The 21,499-nt window shown below is 47.5% G+C and overlaps 1 protein-coding gene across 25 annotated transcripts in view; it reads left to right on the top strand.

Moving 5' to 3' along the window:
* Positions 1-21,499, top strand: part of CELF2 (CUGBP Elav-like family member 2) — a 543,991-nt gene that overhangs the window by 449,372 nt on the left and 73,120 nt on the right. For all 25 annotated transcript variants that reach the window (XM_044428119.1, XM_044428080.1, XM_044428088.1 and 22 more), the window contains one exon: positions 7,329-7,463. In XM_044428119.1, the coding sequence (XP_044284054.1) occupies positions 7,329-7,463 (135 nt within the window). The remainder of the gene's footprint in view (positions 1-7,328; positions 7,464-21,499) is intronic.

The following is a 21,499-nucleotide window of genomic DNA, read 5'->3' as shown; positions in this document are numbered from 1 at the left end:
TTATGACAGCTATTCCTATGCCCCAAGTGTAAGACCTTGCACTTATCCACATTCATGGAGGCTAACAGTGGCTACTAGCTTTGCTGGCTACATGTGACTTCTGTTATCGGAGGCAGAAGGCCTGCATGCATGAGGAGCTTGGGCAGGCAGTACTCCCATACCCATCCCTCTTGGGAGGTCTTGTGGGTCGCTGGTTTGCCAGCATGTGGACACAGCACTGGCCTGATCCAACATGGCTTTTCCAATGTTCTTATGACTTGCAGATTCCAGAATGGTTTGGCTTATTCTGAGTTGTGCAGATTCCGTGGACTTGCCAACCATTTTTCACTTGGGCGTGCATGCGCAGGGCGGGGGGCAAATTAATTAACATTTGCACTAATTCACATCCATGCAAGAGCACACGAGTACTAATGTAAATGAGCACAGGTGAAATGAAATGCTGGTTCTAAGCTGGTTCCTTTAGGGAGTGGACGATGGACCAAAAGCGGTCTGGAAATGTGTTTAGCACCCATGGAAAAGATCTAGCCTAATCCAGACATTTCATGATAGGAATGTTGGATGAACCCCATATAAAAGTATGTGAATGAGGCAGTGTGGCTGGCCGAAAAATTCCTCTTCTGGAAGCACCTGAACAGGTAGACCTCCTCTTGGCCCAGGCATTGATGGTATCTGGGAGATAAGTCAGGATCCTTAGTGAAATGGTTACTTAGGTAAACAGCTTGATTCAGGAGGCGTGTTCAAGAGTTTCTTCTGGCGAGTTTTTGCAGTGTGGATGAGGCCTCATTCTTCATGCTGATCCTGTGCCTTTCTAGACTGTTGGGGGTTGATACCTGCACCCACAAAGGATGACCCAGACTTTATCTTTCTTTCTTACCCCAAACAGCTTGGGAAAGTGCTCTGTAGGTTTTCACAGGCAGCTGGCTTCTCTCCTTGTTTTTGATAAGGACTGAGAAAAGGTGGGGTGAGGCAAAGCAAAGCGCAGCGAGCCATGGCGACCCGTCCCCAGCAGAGGCAGCAAAGCCTACTGAGGAACTCTGGCCAGCTTTCAGACCAGAGGGGGATGCTGCCCTAGGGTCTCCTACATGGGCCATAAAACCTGTTCCAGCCTATTGATGCAAGGAGGTTGGAAACATAGGAGGTTGTCAGACCTTTGGTTCATCCAGTCCTGCACTCTCGGCACAGGCTAGCACCGACTCTGCAAGGTTTTAGGCTGGAGTTTTTCCGGTCTGCTCTGGAAAAGCCAGGGATTGCACTAAGAAGCTTTTGCAGGTCCAACCCCTCAGCTACAGCCACTCTCAAGGCATCCTTGGGGGCTGTGACTGGCCTCTCAGCTCCGTTGGTTAGAGCCAGGTGGTGTTGCACGGGCAGGATCCATGCCTAATATCCACTAAATCCCAGGTTCGAGTCCTGAGCCCAAACTGAGGAAACAATCCATTCATGAAAAGGAAGAATTTCGATAGAGGCTGGTGGACCGCCAGTTGATGAACTCCAGCTCCCATCACCCCCAGCTGGCATGTCCGATGCCTGGGATCATGGGAGCTCTTGTCCAACCGTACTGATTTCCCAACCCTGGCTTTGTAGAAGATAGGAAGGAGAATCAGAGGGCAATCAGAAAGGGTTTTTTGTCATAATGTTCAGGGTAAAGTTCATCTCCAGCTTTTAAATGAGCAAATTCTGACTAGAGGATTAGATCTTGCATGGAGGAAGATTGGTTGGTCCCAGTTCTCCTTTCCTAAGAAGTGCCAGCATGGCGACGCTGTCCATTTTCAGCCATAATTAATATCAGCTGCTTCTGAAGATCTGTCAGCAATATTTGCAAAGGAGCAGACCCACAGTTACATACATACATACATACATATACATATATATATATTAAAAACAACAACAACCCTGAGTCAGTTCTCTGGATGTTTAATTTACTATAAAATCAGCCTACGGCTGAAAACCTGTGAAATCGTTTTAGTTAATTTGCCATATTTATCAGTTTACCAATGAAACTTGAGGAGGCCAAAAGGAAAGGAAATCCGTCATCTGCAGCAGTTTGGAAAATTAAAAACAAAACCTTTTATTGTTGTTTTTGCTGCAGGGGGGACAGAAGAGGAAAGCTAAATCAATAGCTCCTTAGCAGTTCACCAGCTCCCTTTGTAAATGGGACCGAAAATGTATGGAAAGAGAAGGAAGGGCGGGTGAAGGCTGGAGATCTGTTTGTCCTCACATGTGGATGCACCTACACATAAATACATTTTTATACCGCCTGTCAGGAGACTTATCTTAGATAAATTGTTTAGCACGGAATGTCACATTGGAAATGCGGGCTGAAGAACCACTGCTAAGAGCCTTCCGTGTTACATAAACATATTCTCAGAAAAGTAGCACTGCGGCCACAAGTAAATATAAGAAGACCTCATTCTGGGTTTATCGCACTTCCCTCCGATCCGTATATTCCAGATCATTGACTGCTCCTACAGGCAGGGAAATGCACAACAGTGTGACGGGAGAACCTGGGATAAGTTCAGCTTCATGTGACGCAGAAACCACGAGAGAAAGCTGCCGTTTTGAGCAGCAATTGTGTCTTTTCTCACAACGGGCACACCCTCCTCCAGATGTTCACACTTTAGCTGTAAGTCTGTCATAAGCCTTGCCTGTAGTTGGATGCGGCTGCACAATCCACTCACCTAGCAAGTTACCGATTAATCAGGCCTTTTGGATCCATGGAGTCGATGCCTTTTTAGTCCATGTAAAAATAGTTATTAATCAGCCTTTTAAATGGACTAAAAAGGCAATGCTAATTGATGGCAATACTTGTTTAAGGTCGGAATACAAGGCCAAAAACCCCCTGAGGGAAAAAGAGGCTCACTTGAGAAAGAGGCCATCTAAAACTGGTCCAAAACCAGTGCAGTCCATTCGCAAGGTGAGACGTCCCTCTGCCTTGTTGTTAGCCGGTCGGGTGAGGCTGGTATTCAAAGCACTTAGAACAGGAAGGTCACTGGTCCAAAGCAACTGGTTTGGGAATGCAGACGTGCCTTCTGTTCTTCAAAGGAACTTTACCTTTGGCTTATATTTTACTATCCTTTGCAAATTTCAATAAACCTCTGAAACAATCACTGTTGTTACCATTTTGCAGATGCACAACTGAAAACATTAGCATTTTCGATTGCGCATTTGGACTGCGGCTATGCCAAAAATATCTTCCCCGTGCAATAGAAAAGAAACTGATTTAGAAAATGCTTTTCGAATGAGAAGAACGTTTCGTTTAAATCCTCATGGAAGGCGTGCAGATTGCTTGTGTTTCCCATAGTGGTGCAGGGTGGGTCGAGCAGACTCTCTCTCCAGCAGACGGCAGCCTCCCCGAGGAAGTCTTTATTTAAGCCTCAACGCAACTCCTCCCGAGGGATATTTTCCAACCAGGATGTGCGGGCAGCTGGAGAGACTGCAGAGCAGTGGAAATATGCATGAAAAGAATGTGGAGGACACAAGTAGTCCAGGTGGGCATCCTGCAAGAATAGTGAAAGCTCAAACACACAGTTAAAAGATATTCCAAAGGCTGAGTCTCGGTGAATAGTCTGAGAAAGAGACCAGAAACCCTATGAGAAGGCAGAATTCTGTACAGCACAACGGGAAAAGTCTGATCTCCTTGCACCTCTTCTAGAGGGGAGGGTTGGGGAAAGAGGACACTGTGGAAGGCCCGGGAGAAACTCCGTTTCTTCCTTTATGCAGCCAGGGACTCGCCTGAAGCCACCCAGTAAAGCTGCGACTAAAATGGATTAGACACCCGAGCTTTAAGTCCAATATTCTCTCCCACTTGGGACACAATCCGTTCTCCCACATCAGCCGTATCAAAAAAATGCATGGAGCTGAGCAGGCGTCTTACTGGGAGGCTTCTGTACCTCCTGGTGGATTGGACATTATGGTGTGCCCTGCAGTGAAGTTGGGACACCCATGAAACAGGGATGGAGCACTGAGCATCCACCTCACGATACTTCAGTCAGGGTTTATTTCCACTATGTGTGTGCGCGAAAGAGGTTTTCCTTGGGCCAGCTATAAAGTGTCAGGACAACTTTGCTAACCATGCATGAAAAATAGTCCGGACAACAGTCCTGGGATTACAAACCCATTGACTCCACCAGCACTGTTATCCTTTCTCCCACCACATTCATCTTCCCTGTTGTGAAGGATGTCCCATGCACTGAAATTGTCAAAGCTCTAAGACCAAGAGCATCCAGTGAGCTGACACTGACTCTCTCTGTTCTCCCTGCATTATGTTCCCATCAAATGTTTGCTGACACACCCAGGTGGAATATGAAGCATGAGGGCGTTGGAGGCAACCTGGGCAAGTGTCTTCTCTCGCTTCCTCTTCCCGGCACCCATCCCCCAGCAGAACAGAAACGAAAGAGTTCCTTCATTACTAAAATAATTTGCACAATAATAGAAATAACTAACTGCTCGGCAGATTCTCTAGAGGGATGGTTTTCCTGCTCTCCCCAACAAACCCTGCCTGTGTGCTCATTAACAGCGAATTGAATTTGCATTCCATTTCCAGAACCAAGTAAGGAGATGGATAACTGCTGTATAATAAGCACTCTGGTTTTCAGGAAGATAGGCAAGGACAGTGACTTGGCATTCTTTCAGATCCAGTCTCAAATATCTACTACGCAATGCATTACCCCTTCATTGCATGGGATAGGAGGAGAAAAAGCCAGAGTTTTGCTAGCTTTCTGCCTTCCCAGTGAGCACCCGAGGAGGCTCAGACTTGCACCCATACTCGGAGATCTCTCAGCTTAAGTGTAAGGCTCCTAAGCTCAGGCTGCAATTCCGGGGTGAGCATTTTTCCAGGCATTGCCATTACAGCCGATTGGCACTCCAGAAAGGGTTGTCTTCTCCTGGCGTCCCTTCAGGGTTTCCGTAAGACCTCTCCTGTGCTGCTCTTGAAGAAAACAGGCAAAACAATTCTTGTTCGCATCATGCTCTCCATGTACGTGACACTTTCAAAGAAGGGGCGGCTGCATCTTTGCCCCATGGCTTACCCTTCATGGGAAGTGACACTGGAGCAAACAGCAAAGCACAAATGCATCCACTATTTCCTGGCATCATAGAGGCTAAGTTCTAAGTTGTTTCTGACATGGAGTTTGACTTGCTCTGAGCTCCTGCTGAGGAAGCATCATGGCTTGAAGGTTCTCCGTCCCTCACCTGTCTTCACCTGCAAGCTGCAGAGAGGAAGAAGAGAAACAGTGCAGGACCTTTCCACCCAGAGGGGCAGTTTGAGATGAGTGGGGGGGGGGAGGGGGCAGGTTTGTCCTCCAGGCCTAAGGTTTGCACCTCAGCTCTAAAGCTAAATGTGGTATCTTGCTGGTTGTAGCTTGCTGCTGAAATGTGGTGTCAGCTCTCTGATCATTTTTCTGATGCTGTTGCAGAGTAAATTTGGCTTTGGTGCACCTGATGGGGCCCTGTGCTGTCCAATCCTGTTGTAAGGATTATTTCTTGCAGCAAGTAAACAAGAAGCCCTGATGCACAGAGTGGCACAGGCTTTTCTGGTCCTGAGCTCCCTTTTCAGATTCACCAGGTGCTTTCCTATGCATCCCAAGGTATACATATGCAGATAGAAAGATGGAGGTGGGGGAGTTTGTCACTGTGAGATCAACAGGCCAAGCATGGGAAAGCAGGGTTGCATTTCTCTGCAGAGCATAACTGAATACAAGATCCAATCAGCATGGGCATGATCCGCCCCCAGCTGGTGGTAGATTGTCTGTGCAAGGTGTCATGAGCATATAAAGTGGACCAGTTAATTCTCTGAGTGCAAAAGCCATTCCCAGTGCTTGTCGAGTCCAAATCCTACATAGTAGGAAGAATTGTCATCAGAGTCCTCTGCCTCTGTGGCTTTAATAACGCCAAACCTGAGCTTCCTTAAACTCGATCTGATGCATACCCAGCTGACTTGACCTACTTTGTATGTACCTCTGTAGAAAAGGAAGCCATTAGGAAGAATTTGATTTCCACCCACCCCTTTAAAAAGAATTCTTTGCAAGCCCAGGATCACACCCTGGCTGGGGATTTGGTTTCTCCAAGATAATCTTGCAGCACCTTTACTGAAGGTAGAAGAAGGAATGATTGCTTGCTGGGGGTGAGGATTACTAATTACTGTATCATTAGAAGTCAAGGGAGGGGAAATTCTCCCTCTCTGTTCTGCCTCTGACACACTTGCCGGCACCTGCCTTTGGAGCCGCACTTGCAGAAGCTGCTTGAAATGCATCATGGAAGTTGCACATGTCTCTAAAGTCTTTGCTGCGTGTGTTTTCCCCATCAACCCATTTCTTTTCATAGGCTCCGTCTTGACTCCCATCCACATTTCTCTTTCATCTGTTCGCAGGCAGGATGGGAGGAAGGTGCTCTAAATTAGAAGTTGCTCGCATGCCACTTTTCGCCAACTTTCAAATGAAGCTGATGGGTGGCAGGATTAGGACTGATCAAAGGGAAGGACTTCTTTGCACAATGTATAGAATTTGCTGCTATGGGAAGTGATGTTGGCTGCCAATTAAAAGGGGATGGGACAGAGTCGCGAGGGAGGAGTCTCTCCGTGGCTACGAGCCTGGCCACCCATGGGCTCCCACCTTCACCAGAGGTGCCCTGCCTGCACACACCTGTTGCGGAGGAGCTTGGGTAGGAGGAGGTCTTGCACCCATCCTGCTGGAGGGATCCTGTGGGCAGCTGGTTGGGCACCGTGTGTATGGAGTGCTGAGCTAGATGGACTTTTGGTCTGCTTCAGAGGGGCTTGTCTTATCTCCTTGTGCTCTGATAAAGGCCATGATCCAATGACTCTTCCTACATGTGCATTCAGGGTTTCCATTTGTGGATCACTAAAACTGTAGGCCACATCTCCAGTATTCCTAATAGTTTAATAATACCCACAAGAGATGGGTATAGTTCCAGATGCAACCAGGAGATCAGAGTTTTTGAGTGGTTGGACCTTGGGTCTGATCCAGCATAGCTGTTCTTATGTTGTTAAGTGGTTTTTCTTCTTACTCTTGTGGCAACCGGGAAGGGGTGCCAGGGATGACCCTCTCCTTTAGTCTGGATGTCATCCAAGACACAGGATCTGGGGGTGGAAGTGGTGAGTTTTGAAGAGTTCTCCATAGAAAAGCTGGGAACCCAACGAGGAGGAGGGAAGCTTTGCATGTGTGGAGTATCTCTCTCTCTGTCCCGGAGGACCTGGTGTCACTCATGTCCAGTTTGATGTGGTAATGAAGCATTAATCACCGATGAGGAGAGAGAGAGAGAGACAGCGAGAGAGAGATGAACTGCCCTTTACTCATTCATTATTTTTTATCTCCTAGCTGTGGAAGACAGAAAATTGTTCATAGGAATGGTTTCAAAGAAGTGTAACGAGAATGATATCCGGGTGATGTTTTCCCCATTTGGTCAGATAGAAGAATGCCGGATCCTCCGAGGACCAGACGGGCTGAGCAGAGGTGAGCGCGAGGCTCCTATCAAACGCTCTTCTTTTAAAGTGCTAATTGGAGTTGGATGTCATGGTCAGGGGAGACGAAGTCACTATCGGCAGCGAGAGGCTGAGCTTGGAAACGTGCCACGTGGCAGACTAACCCCTGTGGAACTGTGCTTTTTTTTCTTTTGCTTTGTTTTGCTTTGTTTTTAGTGGAACCTGAAATAGGCATTTTTTTCCTTTAAAGTCTGAGAGGTTCTAAGTGGCAACAAATATGACGTCACCCTCTTTGTCAGGCAGACGATTACACCCGACAATCTCTCCCGGCCATATTGTGTACACAGAGGGTGCTGGGATGAGAGGAGAACACACCTGTTGTGGAGGGCCTGTTGTTGGTGTCCAGATGGAATGGGCATCCCTGGGAGGTGGTTGAGGCCCCATCGGTGCGGGTGTTCAAGGATAGGCTGGACGTGCACGTGGTGGGCATGCCATGAGTGAAGCTGGCTGGAGCTGGGGGTCGTACTAGAAGGCCTGGGAAGCCCCTTCTGACTCGCTCTGTTTCTGTTTTTCTAAGAGAAAACAAGTGGGTTACTGAGCATCCTCATAGACTGAAGATAAGGCTGAGAGCACAACCAGGCTGGGGAAGTGATAAGAAAATGGCACTTCCTGACAGTCAGGACCCCGAGGGTGTGGAATGGGCTTCCAGGGGAGGTGGTTGAGGTCCCATTGGTGCGGGTGTTCAAGGATAGGCTGGACGTGCATGTGGTGGGCATGTCGTGAGCGCAGCCGGCTGGAGCCGGGGGTCAGACTAGATGGCCCAGGAGGTCCCTTCTGACTCACTCTGGTTCTCTGTTTCTAAATCACCCCACGGTCAGGGGTGGGAGGCAGGCTTTGCTTGCAGTTCTAAGCCGTCCCCGAGTCTCGTGCTGCCGTTTTCTCTGTGAGCAGGCATGTTGCCCATTTGCACGAGAGAAAGTCGGAGAGGGATGTGGAGACAGCTGCCTCTGTTGTCCCTCACCTTTTCCCTCGCAAGCGTGGTCTTCCCTGCCTAGCTGTCCCTCTTTCACCTGAGCACGATGGAATGTTCTACAGTAGCCTCTGTATCCCACCTGGATAACACACCTGCAGGTTAGTAGGATGCCATGGCTGGCCAGCAGGTGAGCTGGCCATTCCTAAAAGCAGTGTTGGGCAGCTTTGGAGGGGCTGGGAGCCAGGGTCCACTCTGGGGGTCTCCTATCCTCCCACCACCAAAATAGTCACCCTCCCCATAAAAGGGAGGTACATACCTGAAAGCAAGGTACATGTGGAATGTACACCTTGCTTCAGAGAACACTCAGGCTCCTGGAAGCCCCAGGGCACACATTAAAACAAGGCACAGAGTCCCTGCAACACTTTATTTTGAGATAAAAATGTGGCTTTTTTCTTTGCTGCTGCTGCAGCCTGCCAAAACTCAGTGGCGATTCTGAGATGCCGCTGTGCCCATTTCAGAGTAGTGGAGGCTGCAGATGAGGCCCATGGGGACACATGTGAGCTGTGCCGTCCCCCCCCCCCCATGTTTTAAAGGGGTTCAGGGTGATACAGGCTGGTGCATCCTGCAGATGTGCAGATGTGATGCCCAGGGGAAGGGAGAAATTGCAGATGCCAAAGAAAATGCAGAGATAGTGGAAGGAGAAAAGAGATAGTGGAAAAACCATAAATCAGATAGTGTTACCCTGTGCATTTCTGTGCATCCCTACTCAGAAGTAAGTCCCTTTGAGTTCACTGAAACTTAATTCCAGCTACCTGTGGATCCTGTTGCAGTCGAAACGGCCTTGTTTCATGTCCTCTGTTTGAGGAGAAATAGGCAGGTTTCTTTATCTGGAAATGATTCCTGTAGATGTTACGGTGGAGTGTATGAGGGTCAGTGAGAAATGTCAAGATACTCCTGGGAGCTGTATGATAGAGTGATGTGATTTTCCACCGGGGGCGTGATTGGGCTCCACGTGCCCCTTGTCTAATTCGAAGAGCCATCTGCAAAGTTTGGATGCCTGTGAAGAGCAGTCGGCCCCAGGAGCAGCTGCAGGAAGAAGTGGGATTGAAGGGAAGGGAAGAAAAAGAGAACATGGGACAAAGTGGAGAGACAGGGAGAATTGGGTTGCCGAGAAAGAGATAGAAGGGGTAGTGAAACGGGGGGGGGGGGGGGGGAGGGGGGGGGGGGAGGGGGGGGGGGGGGGGGGGAGACAGGGAGAGAGAGAAAGGGGTGGCTGAAAGAGAGAGAAAGGGAAGGGATCATTGACAAAGGTGAAAAGGATGCTCTGATCACTTTATCTCCAGACTTGGCCTACCACCAGCTTGCATGCCTGGACAGAGGAGCCCAAGGGAATGTAGTTACAGGCCATGAAAAGATACCATTCCTCTCATCTGTGGGTGTTTGTTTGTTTGTTTGTTTGTTTATTTATTTATTTAACACTTCTTTAGACCATCCCTTACCGTCATCTCGGGATGGTTTAACAGTAAGACAAAAGAGAATAAAGTACAGCATCCTAATCAAATTCTTAACCTATCAACAACAAAACCCATATTAAAAATAGTCAAACCTTAAAAAGGTTTTAGCCTGGCACCAAAAAGAATAAAGTGACGGCACCAGGCAAACCTCTCTGGGAAGTGAATTCTACAGTCGGGGCGCCACCACAGAGAAGGCCCTTCTCCGGGTAGCCACCCTCCTAATCTCCTTCAAGCAGGGCTCCCGGAAAAGGCCTCTGCCCCAGATCTTAAGGGGAGGGCAGGCACCTATGGAGGGAGACGCTCCTTCAGGTGACCAGGCCCTAAGCCATTTAGGTAGAGACTCATCAGGTCAGGGATGCAATTAAAACAAACCAACGAAAGATAAACAAATTTGTGTCCCAGTCTTATCCCATTTGAACACTTCTGAGAAAATGCCACCAAGTTTCTGACATTGACCATAACCTGTAAAAACGGTGAAGTTCGTATCGATCCAGGTTGTATTGTGATTCAGATTTCTCCACTGGTCAGTATGACAAGAAATGCAACTAGTTTTTTTAAGAGGAAGCGCAGTGATGGATTCCCCTGGATCGACTCCATTAAGGAAGCCACTGCCTTGACTGTAGGAGAGCTGATCGGGGCTCCCATGGACTGGCTGCTTTTCGGGGTACTCATTCAAAGCATTGCCATAAGTTGCAGACAACTTGACAGTCATATATCCAAAGGGATGTGAGCACACTTATTTTAAAATAAATGCATTTTTTCTACAAATCACACAAAACTATGCCCGGATTAGTTAAGCTTGTCTGCATTCCTGTGCTTACTTGGCATAATTTATTCTGCTGCTGCCTGTCATGAGGCAAGACAACGAATGGTGCAGAACATTTGCCCACTTGAAACCTGTCTCTCTATCCCTCCGGTGTCATCCGTGTACTCTCAAGTCATATGGATTAGAAACTTGAAAAGTGAGATTAAAGATGCTGTGTTCTGTAGCTCTTCTAAAATTCTGGGCATCCTCAGGCCACCTTATGCAGAGTTCAATTTATGGCTCAGCCTCCCCAGTCCAGAGGGACTTAAGCTGTCGCCCCATCACAGAGCTGCAGGTCAACACTTTCCTGCCTGCCATTGTTCTTTCAAAGGGACGGAGGAATAAATGGAGGGGGGATACGGAGCTGAGAAGGAGAAGCACCTTGATGCAACGTAATTAATACAAGAGAGTCACAGTTTATGTATTTCTATTACAATTCCTACAAATATTTCACTAAAAGCTTTTCATCTCAAAATACAGTCTGTAGCCACCAAAATGCGATCGAAAGGCCAGGAGTGCTTCTGTAGTGTCTATATATCTGTCTATAAAATCCTTCATCCTAGAAGGGGAATGTTCTCCCCCATGCCATGGATGCAAAAACTGATTTAGAGTAGAACAGAAGCAGAATGGACATTCTGGATTTTGTATATATTTTCTGAGCTTCTGTGTGTCTGGATTGCTCAATGAGTATGCGTACCTTTTGTTTCATGTATTTCGCTGTTGGAATAGTTCTTGGAAATATAGCACAGAAACAGCAAGAGGGAAAGACTGAATTAGCAGAACATGCTTTGCCCGACTGTTTTGACCCACAGCCTTGGCTTTAGGGCCAAAATGATGGTCCTTCCATTAGCATCCTTAACTTACCATCTTAGGATCCAAGCCTGATTTTGGACTGTTGTCCCCTGGCTGGCATCCTCTGTGCCCCATCTCCAAATTGCTCAGGAGGTCTCCCAGTCCACCAGGGAGGCTTTTGGGATGACAAAAGATGCAGGGGGTAAATGCCTCTACATACCCTTTAAATAAATTTGTGTTAAGATCCAAGTCAGTGGCAGGAAGTCAGTGCTAGAAGATGCAAACTGGTGATAGGAAAACAAGAAATGTTTGTACTCACTGAAATTCTCTGAGTTCTCAAGACCTTGGTTTTGCTCTCACCCATTTTTGTCTGCAACCCGTTTCTTGGTTAATTCAAACAGGAAAAGTGTGTTCTTCCCACACTCATTGACTGAAATGTGAAGGTGCATATTTTTAATGTGCATTTCAAGGTCTACATTTTTTCAAGAACTACTCATTTTTTATTGTGAGTAGACGTTCAGAAATTGCAGTCTTGGGGGTAAATGGGTTCCTGTTTGCTTTTGGGGTTGCCAGTGGAGCAAATTCGGATGATCTGTAAAATTCTCCTCCATCCCTGGTCAGAATATCAAACGTTATCGGCTAAAAAAAAAAAAGTCAAATCAGAGTTTTAGAGAGAAGCCCCAGGAGTTTAGGAATGTCCACAGGAGAGCTGAGTGAACTTCATGAACTAATTCTAGAAAACAAGGTTTGAGTTCAAGAGTAGGATGTGTGAGGAATCCACCCACAGTTGGGAATCTCTTGGATTTTCAAGAGGAATACAGGTGCTGGAACCCCGATCCACTTTGCAGACGCCCAGACTGCAAGTTCCTGGGTGTGCTTCTCAGGTTGCTAGGAGTCAAGCCCCATGTTCTGCTCGTGTTCCTTGCACCAAAGAAGGCCAGTGGTGGGACATTCAGTTGCCGGGCACCTTCGAGGAAAGCCCACTCCCACCCTGTGGCCACTGTACAAGCACCATCTCCCTTCCACACCAGCCGTGACCACCTTTGGGGATTCTGACGCAGAAGGTTGCTCTCAGTGCAACAAGGGCTCAGTGAGCATTCACAGAGTTCTTCTCAGCTTGATTCTCTTTGGAAGACTGGGCTGAGCACAAGAGGAAGCCCGCCAAGGGGCAGATTCCAACAAGGTTCGTCGTATCCCTATTCAAATAAAACTTGGAATCCTTCACTGCACAGGGGGTTGGACCTGATGGCCTTATTGGCCCCTTCCAACTCAAGATTGTATAATTCTAAGCATTGTTCAGGAATAAAACCTAGGAACAAGGAAACAAAGTTGGAAGGGCAAACCCAGTTTGGGAATGAAAGCTTGGGGTGTAGTGCAGCAGATACTGTGTTCGTTGGACAAGCAAGTGTGTGCAATTAACTCAGAGAAAGTCCATAATGAGTCCAGACAAAACACCCCAGAGGCGGAATTTGCTGTTTAGGAAGGCTGAAGGGTTGGCCCTTGGTGCCATGCTGGAATAGGACTTCCGTTTTCTGTGCAGTCTCAAAATGGCATCTGCTGAACTTCATCAGGACATTCATCAAAGATTAAATGCCTTGAGTAAAAATGTAATCGAGAACCTCAAGGCTGAATGGGGGGTTTGTAGGACCTAGTCCATGTAGAATGTAGAGCAAAGAGAGGTAGCTAAAGAATGGCGCCCATCCACATATTGACTGGAGGCCAAGAAGAAAAAGCTACATAGGCCTTTGGGACCTTCGGCTTCTCTGCTGGATGAGCATTGGGTGACATGGGTGCTGTAACAAACCTAGAGAATGGTCCGAACATGTGACCACCTGGGTGTGGTTGAATGCCCACCATCCTTGCACATGGGCTATGCTGATGGAATCCGCACTGCAACGACTTCTGAAGGACCCCACATTTTCTAACGGACCCCAGGTGGTTCTCACTGCCAAAAACAGGCATCCTTCCTGTCTGGTAGAAGGCCGCCTCCACACAACACATGCTGCCCTAAACTCATCACAAGACTTTAGATATCATGGATTTTCCTGTCGGCATGGAGGGTTTCTCTCGGCACAGCCCGAGTCAATTTGGTAGCCATTTCCTTTTCACGTGTGTAGTTCAAGCCACTCTGCAGACCCAAGTGCCAACTCCAGCAAGGGAAATTAAACTTTTAAATGTTCTGTGCTAATAAGACTACTTGGATTAACTGTGCAGCTGGAAGTGGGTGAGTGCAGGTATCTGGGCAGTGTGTTAAATATTCATTGTAGCTAATGGAGAGTCGAGTGTTTCCAGTCTTGCCAGAGTTATTTAAGTCAGAAAGGCAAACACTGTCCTGGATTTATTTGCTTGCCTGGCTGAGCTTAGGCTCATGCGTTTTGGTCAGGAAAGGGTCCCTGCTCACTGTTGGCACATGAGTCGCTTTGGCTGTGTGTGTCGATTTGTCCCTAGATTGCAATCACACAATGAACTGCAATGAAGTATATCAGTGTGGTTACATTGGCCAGATGATGGTTCTCACACCGACTCCTCTTCAGAGCTGATGAAATCCTTGATTGAACACCGAAATAGATACGAGGGCATATAGGCTTATGCATGGAACTCAGACACCATGCAGGCGGCTGTGACTTCGGGTTGACGACATCGCATCAGCCAGCAAGCCGCGTTGCATCTGTTGGAAACGTATTAATGAAAACACGCATCTGCAACAGAGTTCCGCATTAGGAGCAATAGGCTAGCTTGGAATGCAAGCCCAGGACTCTTTTGGGACGGTACCAAATGCCTTAAAAACAGCTTTCCCAGCCTGGCACCCTCCAGATGGGTGGAACTACAAATCCCATCATGTTCATGGGATTTGCCTTACAGGATGCTTTTTTTCCATCCTTTGAGATCATTGGCTGAGGCTTTGCAGGGAGTCTCGCCTGGTTATCTTCTTGAGAAGGTGAGGACATGGAGCAGAACTTTCTCTTAGCTCTCCTTCAAGAACTTCTGGAATTTCCTCCTAAAAAGGGCCAGGTGTGCTCAGGCCACTGGTTAAGGCATTTTCTTCATTTAGGGTAATCTCTGGCTTAATGCAACATGCAGAGAACTCTATGAGGCTGCTTTTGAAGACTGTTCAGAAATGTGTACCATTTCCCAAGCAAGGGCTGCTTTCAAAAGTTGCTCCTGCTACTGATTAAGGGGGTGGGGGGATAAGATTGTGTGAATACACACCAATGTGACTGACTTAATGTGACCTAATTACCAATTTAAATTCCAGTATAATCCTATGCATATCTGCTTGGAAATTCATGGCATTCTCTGGAATGTACTCCTAAGCGTGCATATAAATTCAACCTTCAGTTGCAATTCCTTCCCCACTTACCTGGGGAAAGCACGCTGAATTCAAGGGGACCCACTTCTTGAATAGAAAAGTATATGTCTTCACCTGAAGATACACGTGTCATTTGCCTTGATGTCCAACCCCAACGCCCTGGAGTAAATCTTACCACATGGTTTGCCTGAAACAAGCCAATTTCAAACTATGAGTTACAAAGCTGGCTTGTTTGAATAAACCACTTTTCACATTGAGCACACTTTAGGGTTAGGACCACATGCTAAACCATGATTAGCTGAATTTGGACTCCTTCTCATTGCCTTGCTAGAGGAAGAAATGGCAGGCGAAGCATGCGGCTACTCATTACATTAAGCTATAGTTTTGCGTGATGGCCAAACTTGGCTTGTGTAGCTTCGAAGCTGCGTGAACCATGCTCTGGAAAAAGAAGAGTGCAGTCCTCCCCCAGATAGAGGTGAACCCCTTTAGGGGATTTCCAGAGACCAGTGCAACTGACTTTGCCAGTCGGTCAATGTGGAGCTTTTCAGAGGGAAAAAAGAAACCAAGCAAGCTCTCGCCAGAAATGTAGCAGGCGTCTCTGGTTTCTCTTCATCGCTTCTGCAAATCATTAGCATGGTGGAGTTTGTGGGGTTATATCGATCCATTGTGCATTTTTAGCTGAGTGAGAAGTGCTACTGAAAAAACAAAACAACATCTGTGAAGTCTTTGCTCTTTTTAGGGCAGTTACAAGAATTCGAAGTTGCCTGTTCTGGTATAATCGGGCATGATCCACCCTTCATGGGCAAATGTGGAAATGTGTGTTAAACATTTGTGTTAAACATAAAGGAGGGGGCCTGGACAGATGATCAGCAGGACCACAGCATGTGATGGGTGGGGGGTGCTTAACTCTTCCCTTCCCATGACACTCAATGTTGGAGCTCTTTCTCTACAGATGAATGTTGTATGGGACAATTTTTGTCAGGATCACAGCTAGAACAGGAGAGTTCTGTGCTAATCATTTATGCCATGATCCCACTGAATTTCCCCCTGCTAAAATCACATCCCGTTTTGGCCCTTAACTACATATCAGCTTTTGCATTTCCCTATCATTTGAACAGCTCCTGGCTCAAAACAACTATCAGAGTTTATTTACACTCTCACACACACTCACTCACTCTTAAAAAGATGTGATTAAATGCGCATCTTCATGTGGATTTTCTTTTAATTGCAGATAACTGCACAAATGGGATGGAACAGATTAATGGGCTGAATGCATGCAACAGAAATCGACCCGAAATAGACGGGTACATTCATCCCTAGCCATTATTTGCTAAATGAACATTTCTCACCAAGTTACCTGGGAACAGTGTCTTTTGAAAGGGAGTTGAAAAGGAGGGGGATCCTTATCAGCTTCGGGGACTAAAGCTTTTTTGCGATGCTGAAGAATAACGACACATCTAAGTTAAGATACCATTTCAATTGAGATGACAAGTGTAATAGATGCATTCCTAAATCTGTTCAGTGACAGTGTTTGTGCTTCTTTTTGATCCAGCCTGCACGAGGAAATTGCTTTGAGCAACCTTTCCCCAGTCAATCATTTATCTGTTCCTGGAGAACTAGAAGGCAGTTTTACCCCAGGAAAAAGGGGGAAAACTCACTCCCTTTTGGCAGTGCCAGTCATCTCTGACAATCTTGAAGCAGAGTTGGTAAATAGGTGGATCGATAGGCCTAGCTACTACAAGAAAGTCCAGATGGAAAGGGTTTTCTTTTCTTTTCTCTGAGCATATCTGAACATACATACCGCCTGTGTTTGCATTTGTACCTGCCATGTTGTGGGGGCTTGCAGAAGGCTACTCAACTTTAAAAAGCGAAAGCAACAACGGATTTCAAGGGAGCTGCGTTGACAAGAGCGGAGGAGGCCTGTGAAGCACACGGCATTGTGGAGGGCGCTCATTGATAAGGTTGCCGTAAGTAGCAGATGACTTGACCGCAAATATTTCACTGCAGGTTAGGCAGGACTGTTAAGCCACCATCATTCAACCTGAACTTTGGCCAACACAGAATTTTCCAAACTGGGAAAGAACTCGGGAAAATATGCACAGGCTGAGAAGTAGGGCCCATCCAGGGGACTCTTGCCACACGTCAAAGTCAAACAATTTATGCTGTACGACTCTAGGCACAATCATACAGCTTCCCAACATCTTCTGGGAAGGCCATAAGATCCTCCAGAGTCCTGTGGCCCCAGAGTTGGGGCTCCCAAAATAGATCAGCCCCCTCACAGCCAGTTTGGAAAGCTGGTTGCAACTGGGCCTTGGAGAGAAAGAGAAGCTGGGTGGCGGGGAGGGGATGAGACTGGGTCCATGGATGTAGGCCAGTTCCAGCGGGTGCGCCAGCTTCATGCCCCCAGAATTAAATCTAGATATCCAAAAACAGCCATCTAGAGAAGATGCCCGGCACAGGGCATCATGGTGGCAGTGGAGAGTACCTCTTCCCAGGCATGGGGTGCACATCGGCCTCTGGGATTGGAGGCTTACATGCACTGAGGGAATGGAGCATAGGACTGGTCCTAAGGGATCCCATCCAGTGGGGTGTGCATAGCCCCAGAACGGGTGGATTGCGAGCATCCGGCTGAGAGCTGCAGGAGGACAGAGGTGAAGATCTCCCGTGCATGTCTGCCTCCCTGTAAAAGACACTGAGGACGGAGTTCACCATCTGGGTCTTCCATCCCTGCTCAGGAGAAGAGGGGCTGAGGCACCGCAAGGCCTTCTAGTACCCCAGCAGGGCCTCAGAACACCCCACCCACCCCCAGCATCCACCCTGAAGCCCCACCTGCACATCTGGGGACACAGCCAGTGCAGAAGGAACCCTGCTGGCTACAAAGTGGGGGAGAGGCCAGTCTGTGCTTGGAGCCCGAGCTCTGGCCTTGGAATGCATTTCCAAGGTCACAGGTGGCATTCCTACCTTTTTTGCTGCAGGTAAAAAGCCTGCGTCTTTTTGCTGCTTTTTCTTTTTGCGCAGCATCTAACAGCCATGCTGCTGCTGCTCGGTTTTTGCAAAAGCACTTTGCCTCGGATTCCTGCCATGTGCCTGCACCTGATGTGCGTCCAGGTGACCCCCATCTAGGGACGTGTGAGGAATCTGCTTGGGTGTGGGAATCTATCCGATTCCCTGGGACCAGCTCCCTGCACCCTGGAGCACTTTGAGCATCCCTGAGTCCAGCTTCCAGGCGATGGTGCAGCTCTTCTCGCCCACCAGGTAGCAAGCCTGTGCAAGCACCGCACAAGTGGCATTCCTCCTCCACTCACATGACTTGCAGCTTTTGTTTGGGCTGAGGGAAAAGGTTGCTAGTTATATAACTGGAGTTCTTCAAGAGTTCCATGCCAAGTGTAAGAAGTTTGATAAACAGAAGAGGGCCAGATTGTCGAAACCTTACATTAAAAATGCTTCTCCCACGGCCTGAAGCGTAACAATATTCAACCTGTCTTGGTCTGGATTAGGAGTGACAAAAACTGTTCACTTTATTACATATTTCTTTCATCTTGGGCTTTGGATCCCTATGCGAACCTCCTATCAGTAATGATCAGAATTCATGTTGCTGTGATAAACAGTCGCAAAGCTGTATCCAATCAAAGAAACGTGCATATCAAGAGACAGAATGTTAAATGTTTGTTAACGATCAGTATATTAGGCAGAATGTATACAGAACTGCATCATTAGGAGAAATGTAGGGGAAATGCTTATGAACATTCAGGCACACTTTAAAAGAGTCTGGGCATTCAGGATGAACTGAAATTAAGACTGAAGAAATTTTCAAACCTCAAGGGAAATCAAACTTAAGATGAGAAAAGAGAGAAACAGAGAGCAACCAAAAGAGTTTCATCTATCCCCAGCCCAGCCTGCTTTAATAGTCTAATCCACTTTGGGTTTCTAAATTTAGCCCAACAGCAGAAATGCAAGTTCTGTGATGCAAGATAGAAGAAAGGACAGAACTATGAACTGTGTGTGATTATCTAAACCGACCTCTTTTGCTTCTGTCCTGCAACTTGGTTCTTGGCCATGCTGATAGGGATTTGCTTTGCCCATTTCCACCTTTTATCTCCTTGCTGAATCTAAGGAGCTTTATTTAAAGAGCGATCCAAAGGCCTTCTGCATGTCATCTAGAACACTTCGAAGTCCCAGTCCCAGTCTCCAACCTCAGAGCTTGGAATCCATGCCCTGCTGCCCTCCTCCACTGTCCCCTAGTCCCCCTCCCCATCCCATTGCCTCCCTGAGGTTAGGAATCTGCTCTCCGAGAGATGGGGGCACAGAGGGGCCACCAGGATGCCAGGGGACGGCCCTGCAACCTCCTCCTCAACCCCTCCGAAGCATGTCAACTTGACAGCCCAAACTGGTCATCTCTCCCTGATGACAAGGGGATGGAGGTTGTCTTTGCCACTCACCCTGTGGGATGCTTGCCAAGCACTATGTTCAAGTGTTGCCAAGCATCCGTGGTGCAATCAAGGGGCTGTGTCATTAGTTCTTTTTCTTGGACACCCTGGACAGTGACAATTCCACAGTTTCCCATGACTCGCCCTTAGTCCTTCCAAGCCCTTCTCATGTCTTAGATCTTCCCTGCATTGGAGACTTCTCCACTTTTGACCAGTGGAGTGATTCAGAAAGCCAGCATTCACACAATGTCAAACATGCCAGGGGCTCGGTTGGGCTTCTTTCTCTTTTTAAGTCGCTGCAGGAATGGGATAAGGACCACATTGGGACCAGGATGTGAATGGCCCCATCCTCTCCCCTGGATCCCCCTTCTACTGAAAATCAGTTCCCTGGAAGCTGCTGTTTGGGAGCAAATGGCAAACTGGGAATAAGAACTGGGAACAGATACCATGCCCCTCTGCTCCATGGCTTTTCTTGGGAAAAAAATCCCTCCCAATAGAAAGACCTTGACGAGTTGAACACTATGTGCAGCTTGCCCGTCAAACTTGACCCAACTTGCTCAGTATTTAGGACACACCATCTGGTATCCCAACGTCATTCAATGCATATTTAGGCATTGTAGTACTCTAAGAAGTACCCCGATTGAACTGTGGAGCGTGTCCAGCAGAGCCTGCCCTAAGAGGATGCCTCAAGGGTAGGTCTCTAGCCTGCCGGCTCTACTGCTGCATCTCTGTACTACGCTGCTCTCCCTGTTCTGTCCTCTCTCAGGCATTTGCTCCATCGGCTTGTCCATCTGGAACCTCAGGCAAAAGTCTCGTTCACTCAGTGGAAGGCAGACTCTCTCCCTTGCAACCCAACTTTGGACCATTTGATCCAGTGATATGCCCGGGGTGATTCCCAAAACATAGAATAGAGGAAGTTGTGAGTGAATGTACATATGTAATGCAATGGCCCTGTAGAGGAAGATGTGAGATAATGTAGACACAGAAACAACCTCCCACCTGAACCCTTCCTTCCTTCAGCGGATGCCTTGAAGTGCAGGATACAATTAGTCCTGTTATTGTGGCCATGGGACCATTAGGCTGCTTTCTGTACGTCCAGGGACAGCTTGGAAACAATGGTGCTTTGTCTAGATTGTGCCTCCCGCTCCACTCTTCTTCCATGGGGTCAGGGAAGCGTTCAAAGCATTCCACTGCTGGTGGATTCGCCTAGCCCCCAACGGCGTATTTTGAGCCTCTCCGCAGACTCAGGATGTCTTGCCAGCCATCAATCAAAGGCGCATGTAAATGACACGTGTCTGCACAAGTTCAGCAACGAGACTTGCAGTATATTTGTGTGCTTTCAAGAATGTAATGGGTGATGTATAGAAAGTGGATCGGGAGGGATATTGCTCCCTTTCTCATACTCCTAGAAAGCAGGGTCATCCCATGATGTTGATTGATGGACGATTTGGGGCAGGTCAAAGAAAGTTTTTCTCCACATAGTACATAAACTCCAGAATTGCCTTTCACTAGCTGAAGTGATGGCCACGATTTGGAAGGATTTATAAGGGAGTTGGACAAATTCCTGGAGGAGGAGGCTGTCCATGGCTACGAATCCCGATGGCTCTGTGCTGCCTCCAGAATCAGAGGCAGTATGCTAGGCGCAGCAGTTGCTGGGGAACATGGGTGTGTGGGGGGAGCAGGGCTGCTGAATGCATGTGTTCTGACTGGTGCTCAGCAAGAATCCATGGCACTAAAGAGCCAGTATCCCAGTACCTAAGATAGCTCCAAGAGCAGAACTTACTTTGGACATTGTTGGACATTGACCAAAATCTCACAGTTTTTTCTGCTGGTAGATGTTGTAGAGAGGAACTTAGTTTCTCGGGTGGACTGGGCTCCTGGAAAGTCCTCCACGAGGCTCCAGGCTTGGGGTCCAGTAACAGAACTTGATTGTGTTCTTCAAGTAGTCTGATCGTTGGTCTTCGACTTGACCAACTCATTCTCCTCCCTCTGCCTCTTGCCTGTCTTTGAAGTCAACAAGAAAACCGCTTCGTTGATAACTCCAGACCCTTTCCTTGAAAGAAGGAAATAATTAAGAAACTTGCTTCTACCATAAAGTTTCCTTTTAAAGATTATTAGCACAGTCATTAGCATAATGACTGGCAGGGAAATCAAACACAGGGCAAGTTTAAGATGGCTTCTGGTGTGCTAGTAACCCACTTGCTGCTTAATTTATTACCTGTTTCAGCATGGTCAGCTTCATAGTG

The sequence above is a fragment of the Varanus komodoensis genome, unplaced genomic scaffold, assembly GCF_004798865.1.
Source record: "Varanus komodoensis strain SLA01 unplaced genomic scaffold, ASM479886v1 scaffold1, whole genome shotgun sequence".
Taxonomy (NCBI): domain Eukaryota; kingdom Metazoa; phylum Chordata; class Lepidosauria; order Squamata; family Varanidae; genus Varanus; species Varanus komodoensis.
The sequence above is the reverse complement of the archived record's forward strand: the minus strand, read 5'-3'. Positions and strand labels throughout refer to the sequence as shown.